Source organism: Parasteatoda tepidariorum, chromosome 6 (assembly GCF_982258835.1).
Source record: "Parasteatoda tepidariorum strain Cologne lab strain chromosome 6, Ptep-v5.0, whole genome shotgun sequence".
Taxonomy (NCBI): domain Eukaryota; kingdom Metazoa; phylum Arthropoda; class Arachnida; order Araneae; family Theridiidae; genus Parasteatoda; species Parasteatoda tepidariorum.
Genome location: NC_141760.1, coordinates 113,697,681 through 113,710,363, shown reverse-complemented (window position 1 = coordinate 113,710,363; position 12,683 = coordinate 113,697,681). Strand labels below are relative to the sequence as shown.

At 27.8% G+C, this 12,683-nt stretch overlaps 1 protein-coding gene and 1 long non-coding RNA gene across 17 annotated transcripts in view; one reads left to right on the top strand and one right to left on the bottom strand.

The window, feature by feature from the left end:
* The window catches only part of LOC147808298 (disheveled-associated activator of morphogenesis 2-like), a 71,276-nt gene that overhangs the window by 37,775 nt on the left and 20,818 nt on the right, over positions 1-12,683 (top strand). For 13 of the 16 annotated variants that reach the window (XM_087166485.1, XM_087166484.1, XM_087166475.1 and 10 more), the window contains 2 exons: positions 5,346-5,468; positions 7,736-7,837. In XM_087166485.1, coding sequence (XP_087022611.1) covers positions 5,370-5,468; positions 7,736-7,837 — 201 coding nt within the window. In that variant the 5' untranslated portion in view covers positions 5,346-5,369. Of the gene's footprint in view, positions 1-5,345; positions 5,469-7,735; positions 7,838-7,911; positions 12,357-12,683 lie in introns of those variants that run through there. The other 3 variants (XM_087166486.1, XR_015434826.1, XR_015434825.1) reach the window with 3 other exon arrangements.
* LOC147808299 (uncharacterized) overlaps positions 1-12,683 on the bottom strand; it is a 36,777-nt gene that overhangs the window by 15,510 nt on the left and 8,584 nt on the right. The gene's annotated exons all lie outside the window — the stretch shown is intronic.

Here is a 12,683-nt window from a genome sequence, read left to right as displayed (position 1 = left end):
GATCATATGATAGCTTTTTCGAGTTATTAAATAAAAAATTTTAATGATTTTGTTTGAAAACTGCTCTGTAATTTTTAACAGGCCAAATTCATGCTGGAAAACTGCCTTTTGACAGAAGCTGGTGTTGGCAGTATTAAACTTAGGGTAAATAACTTCATCAGTTTTGGAATCTATCACAAACGGTGTTCTTCCTTTCCTGATTTTTAAATCTCGTGAATACAAATAGCGATGTGTTATTTATTTTTAAATTGCTCAAATAAAAATCGCTATGCATGGTTTTCAAATAGCGCGAATAGTGATGTTTTTAAATTGCGAGAAGACTCACGATGTATGATTTTTTTAAACGACTGAACATGAATCGCGATTTTAAATCTCGTGGATACGAATCGCGATGGATGATTTTTCAAATCTCGTTATTGTTAAAACGAAATGCGATTTTAAGATTGCGTAAATGCGAATTATGATGTGTGACTTTTAAATTGCAAGAAGAATCATAACGTATTATTTTTAAAACGCCTATGACAGCAAAAAGAATAGTTTAAGTGTGTGCTGTTAAACTTCCACGTGTTCATGGAGCTAAAAAAATATGCACATGTTTTGAATTATTTTTTTGCAAATGGGACCGTGTTTTATGTAAATTTACTCATCTCGTTTTTTTTTAAATTCTCTTCAGGAAGGTGTCGATTTTGATAAGATACATAAATACTTTTCAAATTACAAAAAAAAATAATAAATAAATAAACGCAAACGAATTGCGCGATTTGCAAATATTGTGTTTAAATATCAGGATATTCTAAATCACAAAAGAAGAAAAAAACACTTTCGAAAAACCTCTTATATTAATGTTCAAATCGATGCAAATAGCGCACGTAAAAAGTAATTATTTTAATGCGCGATTCAAAACTTGCCTGCTCTCTGACTAGTATTAAAAATATAAGAATTTTCTTAAATCACAGAGTAAAAACTACCAAACAAATCTATCAAAATCCTTTCATATTTAAAATAAAATCGACGTAAATAAAGCGTGTCAAAAAGTGATGTACTTAAATGTGGGATTCGAAATTAAGACGTCGCTATAGCATATGAAATATATCGGGACTTTAAAAACCTTGTAGCAATTGTACCAATAATTGCCAAAACAACAATTGAAAAATAACTTGACATGCTATAATACTGGCGCAAATAAACCACGTCAAAAATCGTAATCTAAATTAGCGAATCTTTACTCACTATTCGTAATAATGTGTTAAAACATCGAAAGATGTTTTAACTTGAATATATAAATGTAAAATTTCCAAATTTTTTTAAAGGAAAAAAAAATTGGAATTAATATTTTTTATTTCGTTCAGATTCCTCTGGTTGTGCACCCCCTATTATAGATAAAACATGGTCTGGATTTCATTGAAATTTACTTGAAATGTCTGGACAAGTCAGGGAAATTTTTTTTCTGGTTTTAGGTGGGAGCCCTTTATATTTTGGAGGAATATGTTTTAAGGTCATTATTTATATGTTTACCTGTAAAGAAGACTCCTGTATTTTACGACTATCTTCTGTTTACTCCTATATTCCCAAATTTCTCCGTATTTGTCGAAGAAATTTTTAAAAAAAAACTTTTGGGCGATCAAATATCCACTGATGGCGAAAATAATTCTTTTATCTCTGAACAGGTTACCAGTGTGATAATATGGCCTGTGCTGCAGTATGTTGAGTGTTAATAGTTTAAGTAATTATGCATAATGGTTTAAAGAAATGACTTTTAGATTAAGATTTATATGCATACTTTTTACTTCGATGAATGTAAGTGCTTATTGCCAGCTTCTCCTGGTCCCAGTTTTTGTATTTTTTAGAAAATTCACTAAAATTGATATGAAATAGAATTTTTGTACAGGCTTGATTTAAATAAGTATTACTTATACACAATGAAGCGAACCTCATTTACAGAAAACAGTTCAAAACCATTTTATACTGTTTTCAATACTCTCTTCTTAAATTAATTTAAAATCTTCTCACAATGTTTGATGAATTAATTGATATTTGAAATAAATACATTGAGAATTCAGTTTTAATGCCTTATTAAATAGTTCTATTGATAAAAAATATACTTCTGTGACCAATAGCTAAGTCTCTGAGTCAAGTATTTCTATTTTATGTCCATTTAGGTCTTTCTTTTCGTACCAGAGTCAGAATTTTAGTAGCGGTAACACCCAAAATTTGATATCGTAATTTTTACATTTTTCGTTGTTTTTTAAAAAGTATATATTATACAAAACAATATAGCCCAAAACGATTTTTTTTTATTTAATTTATTTTACAAGATATTAACAATTAAATTTTAAAGCTCTTTTTAATTAAAAAATAAATATCTAAGGACAGAATGAATGGATTTTTAAAAACTTTATATCATTTTACGCGGAAATAATTGAAGTTTTTGATAAAATAATTATAATACAACAAATGCTTAAAAAATGTAATTTTTATTGCAAAATTAAGTTGTAAAATGAAAAACAAAAATGTTGTTAATGTCGTACAAAGTTCAAACAAAACCCATTTTAAAGTAAATTTTATTCTGAACAACATGGCTTTTCAAAAAAAAATGGATCGCAATTCCATAAAAAGTTACAGCTTTTTTCGCGAAGCGCTGCACTGCGGCACGCTCTGCCACTCCACTCCGCTGATCGCTCAATTGCGCTGTATCAGTTAATTTGGAGGGAATTTAAAAACCTCAACTAAAGTTTCACAAAATAGCAAGCATTATATTAAATAATAAATACATAATTTACAATTTTAGGTGAATAATATTATGAATAATTAGTTATTTATAATTTATTTACATAATTTTTTGAGTTCAAACTTGGAACTAGAAGAATATATTTTACATTTGAGAGTTTCGAAATTTTCAATATTCTTAAAACAAACGCTTGGATCTTTCGTCAAAATCACACTCTTCATCAGAACAATTCAATACCACATTTTCGTTATTTTCTAAAATTAACAAAACATTTTAATTATTAGAATTATCTAATTTGAAATTAATATTTTAAATTATTTACAAATTTACGAATAGAATTACTTTATTCATTAATAACTATTACGGGTATATTTTTCTGAAAAATTGTCCGACGACAAGAATCACATATGAATTGATTTATTAAATTTGAAAATACCGAACTCCAATTTTTTGTCACGAGCTTAACATTTTTCTAGATCCTTCGATGATTTAATTTGTTCAGCGGGTTGCAGCAATAGTTCACCATTTCTTGATTTTATCTGTAAGTTTATAATTAAATTTCGTGCTAAATATACAAATCAAATTCTTAGAATTAATGTATTTTTTAGAAATGTAATTTTATGTTTAAAAAAACAATATTTATAATTGAACAATATTTATTATTATCCTAAGTTAAATAACAATTGAAACTTACCTTATTTGATAATTATTATCACGTAGATCAGCATTTCGAATTACCTTAACAAACGCTCGTTACAATTCGAGTATAAACAACGCTGACAACAGAGCGAGCCGCGGTGCAGCGCTTCGCGAAAAAATCTATAACTTTTTATGGAATTGCGATCCATTTTTTTTTGAAAAGCCATTTTGTTCAGAATAAAATTTACTTTAAAATGGGTTTTGTTTGAACTTTGTACGACATTAACAACATTTTTGTTTTTCATTTTACAACTTAATTTTGCAATAAAAATTACATTTTTTAAGCATTTGTTGTATTATAATTATTTTATCAAAAACTTCAATTATTTCCGCGTAAAATGAGGTACATTTTTTTAAAATCCATTCATTCTATCCTTAGATATTTATTTTTTAATTAAAAAGAGCTTTAAAATTTAATTGTTAATATCTTGTAAAATAAATTAAATAGAAAGAAATCGCTTTGGGCTATTGTTTTGTATAATATATACTTTTTAAGAAACAACAAGAAATGTAAAAATTATGATATCAAAGTTTGGGTGTTACCGCTACTAAAATTTTGACTCACCAACAAAAAAAAATAATTATATTAATTCTATGAAAAATTATTTTACTAATTGGTATAGTTTGAATGTATATGTCATGTACTTTTTGAGTTAATATGAAAAAAAATTGTGCCTGTTAATGTACTAAAACAATTTCATTTCATTCTACTGTTAAAATATATTGTAACATTCCTGAATTTTCCCTCTAAGTATTTTACTTTGGAATAAACTTACAAAAACAAATAGTATGCAGAGGAATATTATCATTTGAAATAATAATAATTATACAAAATTAAATAAGCTTATCTATTCTCAAAAATACAACTCATTTCTGCTGCTTATGATAACTCAATTTTTAAAAACTATTGGGTTCCAGCGTGATTTCTGTTGGTGTTGCTTCTTCATAGTTTTATTGTACCATGAGTACTCAAGATGGGTCATCTCTCTTTGAAAATAACCATTTAATGTACAGTATCTGATGAAATGATATTTTTATTCATTTAGAATGATCTAAAAATTTTAATTCTGCAACTTGAAATTAGAATTGTTATAATTGAAGCACAAAGATCATTACTAGTGTGATGAAACTAAATCACTAAGTAACATTTCTATTTCTATCAATGATTTTCCGACCTCATTAATTTACCTCCGAAGTGTTTGACGGAGATCCTAAAAATTAGTTTAGAAAACACTATACCTTATATTAGAATTTATAGACATCTTTTTTTGAAAGCAAAATCATTCGTACGGGAAACTGTAAAAAATGTTTGGTGGTAAGACTACGGAAGATAGTTTCACACCTAAAATACCTAAAAAACCTAAAAGTGTTTAAAGTAGGGATGCACAATCTTTTTAAGAGAAGGGCCACTTGGACAGCAGGTTGACCAATTTGCTTGTCCAAGTATTTAGACAGATATTAGCAATTATAGTATTTTTCATACAAAAACATCAATATACTAGATACTAAATTTTTTTTTATCAGTTAACTCAATAAAATTAAATTATTTTAAACATTGGACATAAAATTATAAATTAAAATTCAAAAAATGCAAAACTGATAGTTTTTTAGTTTCCTTTTCATTAAAAAAAGAGAAAAAAATTAAATGTGCAATTCAAAATTCTGGGATGTTTTTTTCTAAAAAAAAAATTTTTATTTTTGATATTGTCTTGGTCTGCAGATCAAGAGATAGCGCACCCCTAGTTTAAAGTATTTTTCAATCTATTTTAAGAAAGGTAATACTGGAACTTATTGAATAAAATTTTTAATTGATGTATTTGTTTATTTTTTAAAAAAACGTACTATCATTTATGTGAAAAATACAGTAATTTCTGTTTTTAGAAAAGTACTGTAAATAATCATTTAATTTTATTCTTAGAGTGTTGCTAAGTTTGAAAGTAAAATGACAGCTCTAGAAAGCAATGTGAAAGAGCTCAAAGATCAACAATCTAATCTGCGAACAACAGCTCAAAATTTCTCAGGAGAATTAGATGTTGTAAAAGTGAGAGGTTATTCAATTATTGTCTTTTAAATTTAAATGTCTCTTACTCATTTATTGTGTTGATATTGACGAATATTTTTACGAATTTCTTGTCTAATAGCTAAATAATAGTTCAAATTCTGATTATTTAACATCCACAAAAGACTGCAGATATATTGGAAAATCAAAATCCATGGATTATCTTACTTGCCTTTTAGATAAACTTTCTAAAAGACTATAATTTATACTCTGAATTAAGTTATTACAAGTGAATACATTATTGCAATCATAAAATGACAGTTTATATCATGTTTGTATGACAGTTTATATCATGTAAAAAAATAGAGCATGGTAATTCAAAGATGTATATAAAATAACAAATCTGACAGTTCTTTTTAGTCCCGCAGTTGACTGATCGTTAAGACACGGTTCCCATCAGATCACCGAAGTCAAGCATCACTGGCTGCAATCAGTGTGCGGGTGGGTGACCACTTGGATCAGTCTGCGTAGGGACCGAGGGTGTGCGGTATTGGTCCTCGTTAAACTGTGCTACCGTAAAGTGCTCAACTTCGCGTGCAGGTCGTCAGGCTACCGAAGCGAGGGTGCAATCCCCTCTGCAGAGGATCAAAATTGTGATGGCATGTCTTCGGATCATCCTCAGGGATGCTTCCCAGACCGTCGCCGATAGCCCATTGTGCAGCTCTAGTGTGACGTAAATGAACAACGACAGTGCTTTTTTAAAAAAAAAATTTCAAATCTATGTGAATGATTTAATAAAGTTGTTACTTTTGTTACGCTGCATAGATATTTACAGTTGATCATCATGGTTTGCTTTTGTACTTATCCTAATCATACTTTATGAATCACAATTAAATTATGTGATAATGCATTTTTGTTGAATTCAGAAGGAAATATAATTTACATTCATGTGATGTATACATCATATGATGAGTACTATTACTAATTAAGAAATGTTATATGGATTTTAAAAAAACATTAAGATCTCAAGTGATTTCCTCTTATATGATTGGTTGAAACTCTTAGGGTCATGTCAGATTATCAGAATTATACTTCTTCTTTTCCAACTCAAAAGTCCTGTGAGCTTTCTCTACAATAAAGTTCCATGTTTCTCCAGTTTAATATTTTTTTCTGGTTCTTCCTCAACCTGATCCAGCAATCTTAACTTTGATCTTCCTCCTTTCCTTTAATGATTTTCTAAGGCATGTCTTATCCACTATAATCTTCCAGCTTTGATAAATCATATGATGTTTTTCCTTTTTAATTTTTCCATTTTGTGGTTGCATGTCTTTCTCCATGCGTTACTTTAACTAATGCTTCAAAAATTCTTCTAATTATACTATGTTCAAAATTTCCTACTATATTTTCATATTGTTTTCATATTGTTTTCCTAGGTTTCAGACCCATATGTTACTATTGGTCTTATTAGGGTTTTACATATTATACATATTCTCAAAATTAATTTCCGTTTTAGTAATCATTATTTGCAAATATTTCCATTTTGTGTCCGTGGAATTTCACATTTATTGTTCATTTCGTGACCGCGATAAGTAAAGGATACCCTAAAAAATTTTATCAATTTTTAGACCTTGTATTTGTGTTTGCTCTTCTGTCTTTGTCTTTATCATGATCTTTATTTTGGTTTGACCTATTTCATTTGCTTTTCCTGTAATTTCTTTTATTTGTTCTATTAATCTACTTTTTTTTCTTGCATTAATTCCTATATTGTGTGCATGGGCACAGACTTTTGTTGACTTTGTGAATATATTGCCTAGTTGTCGAATGATGTGATTCACAAAAGTAAGGTGATATTGAAAAGCATAAATAATAGGGATTCACCTTGCTGAGCACATTTGTTAAACTCAAACGAAAATTTAGCTCTTCCACTTATATTTAAGTCTGTGATGATTGAATTATAACATTTGTTTCCCTATATTTCAAGAAAAATGCAAAAATACTAAGAAATTTATCTGCTGTATCTGTGAGCAATGCTTTCGACATTAATGATATTAAAAATTTCCAGAACCAGACTTTATATTTATTAGACTATGTATGTTAAAATGTTTTTTCTCTAAAAAAAGCATGAATTTATAGTTTAAAGCTAAAATATTTTCATGAACGCAAATCAATAAATGCTATACATATATGCTTAAACAAATGTTTTTGAGTATGTTGCTGGTTATTTTTTTCCTTATTCCACAAAGTATGGGGATTTTTGTAGATTTTTTAAATTTGCTAATATTTTTACTGTTCAATTTTATTTATTTTAGGTTACAGTTCAAGAATTGTCTAATTCTTCTGAATCAACTTCAAAATCATCTGTAGATACATCAGGGAAAGATGCTAAAGTCCAGGCTGCTGTTCAACAAGGGGTAAGTTGAATTTGAAAAAAAATCTTACTTTTTTTAAAATTAAAACTATCAAACATCAGTGTTTCTCTTCCTAGGTTCAGTAGAAAAAAACATCAAATTTATATACCAGTATAAGCTAGACGTAATATGATGCCTCCTAATTTTCTATACACTTTATGTCCTGAGTAGATTAACGGTAGAGCTGCCTATTTACCTTCAAATCTTTGGCTAATGCATGCATTTTTAAAAATGTCATCAATTGAAAATTATCTGTACATTATATGTACTCAGTTAATAAAATGATGCTAGCCAATCAATTAATTATTTACTTCGCTTTCTGGCTTCCATAGAAGAATGTGTATTTTTTTCCTAATTTTGCTTAACAGGTATAAGCAAAATTCAAATCAATATTTGTTTAATTCCCTCTTGTCACACCATTTGAAAAATAAAATGATATAATAAAAACATTTATATTTCAGTTATTTCACGATATAAAAATTTATAATAGATAAAATGCATAAGCTATATAATAACAGGATATTTGCTTCTGTTTTTAAATTCTGTCCATGGGCTGAATCCATTTAAGGCTCAAGTTTGCTCCGATGCTTCTTTGGTGGTAATTGTTTTCCATTTTGATGAAATGATTCAAAATGTTTTTGTTTTTTTAACTTCATAAAATTCTCCAAAAATTAGTTGGTTATAATTTGATAATAATAGATTTTATATTGCATTCTTTTTCTGGAAGCTTTTTTACTACCATTCACAGAAATTTGTGAATTATTTTTTCTCAGCAAACCTACTAATCACTCATTTTTTTTACAATCACTAACAGCAATGTTTGTCGACAAATTGTTACAATTGTTTCATTAATGCTATTTTTTTCTGTTTCATTTTAACCTTTTATAACATATTTCAATTTTTAAAATAGAACTCTTTTATTTCCAAAAATAGAACTCTTTTACTCCAAATAGAACTCTTTTTATTAGAAAATAACTACTCGCTATGTGGCAAGTCTACCAAAAAATTGGCGAAAAGTGTTAAATGAACAAGTGCTTATTTTAAAAATTGTTTAATATAAATTATGTCTATGTAAAAAAATACTCTGGGAATTCAGAATCCATCAATTCATGGTTGAAAAAATCATGTAAAAGGAGAATTCTATTATAATTCACATATTTCGATGTTGTAATATATGTTGCCCTTCCTCATAAATATTTTTACTTATCGTTCTTTAAAAGTCACTAAATGTTGTCACATATTTATTTTTTTTTATTGTTTAAATAAATTTTTACAGCCTTAGATTATATCTAATAGGAATTTTTTTTTTGAAAAAATAATTTAATAAAAATAAAAAAAGTTAGCAAAATGTGACTTTTAAATGTCTTAAGTGGCATATTTTTGTATCCATTGATATCAGTCAGCAACTCAATAGGTTTAAGGAAAAAGCAGCTGCTAAGACATTCTAGTCTCCCAGAATACTAACTGAAAATATAAATTTTCAAGTATACTTTTTAGTTAGAGTAAACATTCAGGCATATTTTGATACGAAAATGTATTTAAAATTCAGTGCTTGTAATTTTAATACATCGCAAAAGGTTATATGAAGCCAACAGAAAATTTTAGAATTTTTTTTAAACTTCCGTAATAAAATTGAACCAACTTTCCAGCTTTGCTCTTCGTTCACCATAAACACCCTTTTGAATAGACGATATTATTGTTTATTTTTTAATCATTTACAAATTAATATAAATGATATATAAAAACATACACATCAGTCTATATTTAAGGAATTTAAATAAAAATGATTTATTCATTGTTTTGCAATAATTTAAACATGAAAATTTAATACGGTAACAATATTGTTTGTATTAAAGTTTAAACATTCTGAAATGTAAAATTTTAGCTGAGCTAAAAGGACCAGATAATTTCATTTCTAATTGTTTTAACATGGCAAATTTGTTAACAGACAATTATTTTTTTAATCTTTCTCATTGTTACAGAAAAATTCTGTCACAGACGAAAATTCTAACTAAAGAAAACAGCTGTAATGTAAAGCTAAATGTAAAGTAAAGAAAACAGCTAGTAAAGTAAAGTTTAAAGTTAAAAGTGGAAAGCGTAATGTGGAAATTTTGCTAACCAAAAAATTAAATGTTAAAGAAAATGCCCCTCTCAGTAAACCATAGAATATAAATTATAGAGTAAATTAAAATATAATGAAAGTTCTGACTAAAACCAATATAAGACCAAGAGTAAACTATAATTCAAATGACGTGTGAAATTTAGGGGCCTCTTTTTCAATACTATTAAAATAGTCATCCACATTATTTATGTAAAGCATCTATCAAAATCTCATGTACACTGCACGATTCATTTCTAAAATGTAGGAAAAAATTTCTGTACCTATTAAGTAATTTCATTTAAAATTAAAGCATAGTATAAATTACGTTTTTATTTTATAGTATTTAGGGTAATCTTTTAAACCAGTAGTAATGAAAGATGAAATTTGTAATAATTTAGAATCGTAAAATATATTAGATGCTAAACAAAACTAATATTATTGGGATTAACATAGTGAAATATTTCATTAAATTAATTTTAATATATTATTAACCATAAATTAAAATTTGATTTGAATTTAACTTGATTTGGAAATGAATCTTTGATAACGAAATTCAGTTCCCCTGAAATACTGATCTAGTGTAAAATAAAATTGTTCTGAGTTTCATTATTCAAAAATGAAAAACATATTAAACTCGATTAAAAAAAATCATAGAAAAAGATAAAAAGAAAAAATAGTTCTTCATCCTTATAGCAATACTTAAAAGCTGAAATTTTTAGAAAAAAGCGATGATAGAAAAAATCTATAAAAAACATCTAAAAAATGCGCCTAAATAAAATTGCCGTCAAAAACAATAATTTAGGATTTAATTCTAATAAAAAAATAGTTTTTAATCTCAAAAGAAACCTTTATCACTGTATATCTGTTTTTCGCATTGCCGCAAGTGGAGAACATAAAAAAAAATAATAATTTTCTTCGTCATTAAAATCTTATTTAGTAATCTTGTAACATCCTAAAACGAAAGAGTTCTTCAAAATCCAGGATAGCGTGGCTGGTAGAGCGCTGGGATTATGTTTAAGTCGTCGTGAGTTTGGTCCTCCCCGTTTAGTAAATGGTGACTAGTGCATGTTATTTCTGTCGGGTCACAAAATCCCCCATGTTTCCTTAACAAATCAAACTTCTGAAGGAACTGAATTGGAGTTAGATTGATCTCTGGTTCAAATCAGAATTATGATCGGTGGATTAATAAATGGACGTATACCACCCTTTGAACGGGCTGTGACGTATGTCTGTTTCGTTTTTTTCCAAGCTGAGACACCATTGATTCACTTGCTGTATGATGAAATGGTGTCTCTTGTTTAAGAATTGTTAGGGCGTTTTTTTAAAGAGTTTTGCTTTTCTTAGTTTGAATGGGAAGGACTAAAATCTTTGGATGTAGAAAACGCAGAAATTTGCCAAAATTCAAATTTAATACATGTTGGACTAGATATCACAAATAAGATGACATCCTTATCTTCTTCAGGAAAAAATTCAATGTATTTAGGTGCCAGGTCTATGGCATGTGTAGAAAAGTTATTAAAGGCATTGCCTCTTAAAAATAGGTTACTGTACCATCTTAAAGTGTTGCATCCTGTAATGAGAATGGAAGACACTTCTATTAAGTCAATAAGATATCTAGCAACAGTAACTCCATTCATTATAAATCCAGATTAGGCATCTTTGTTACTGTTACGTGGAGAACCAGAAGGTTATTCTTCTGACTCAAATGAATATGCACCAATTGATGTGTTTTGGAACTATTTTGTGACTTGTGATTTGATGTGTTTTTGTGTGTACTTGGAATATTTTGTGAAGAAAGATAATTTGGAAAATATCAAATATCCTCTTATAACAAAGCTTTTTAAAGCTCTTTTGTGCATACCACATGGGAATGACGATGTTGAAAGAGGTTTTAGTTTTGTTCATATGTGTGAATAAAAAGCTACTTGACAATAGGGCAAGTTTAAATTTCCATAGTGTTAATAGTTTGAGACAAGTTTTCACATATCAGCTGGGAATTTAAATAACTTTAAAGTTGACAAAGATATGATTAAAGGAACCAGTGCAGAATTGAAAAATTATTCTGCTTGATTAGAGGTTGAGAAAAAAGAAAGCGAATAGAATGTGAAAACACTGAAACTGAGGAAAGCAGATTAAAAGCTGCTGAAATTGATTTGCTAAAAAAATTGAAGGCTTCTCAAGATCTCTTAGCCACAGCTGAAAAAAATATTAAAGATGAGTTAATAAAGACATGTCGATTATAGAAAGTGGACAGATCCTCTTATCTGAGGCTAAGTCGCGGATAACAGAATATTTAACAGCATTGGAAGATACCAAAAAGAAACTTAATTTGTTTATGCAGGGACCTTCAAAAAAGTGATAAAAATTAAGATATGTTATTAATGAACAAAATTAAAAACTCTTGTTATTAAGTTATTATTTTAATTCCTTTTATTAAATATGCTCCAAATCTTTGTTTCGCTGCTCCAAAACCATGTTTTGCCACTTGCACCACTTCCAAAAAATCTAATTTTTAAAATGCAGTCCCCTCTACCCAATTTCATCCTGTTCCAAATATCTGAATTTCTAACAAAATCACCACTCAGGAATATTTTATTAGAATATAAAATTATTTTATCATGTTCTTTAAAAATTATGGTGTTCTTTCAAAAATGAAAGAAAAAACATCATTTCTAGAGGGAATTATCTTTTAAACTCTTCTGTGATTTAAGAATTTTTATTATTTTTTTTTTAAATTTTATCAATTTA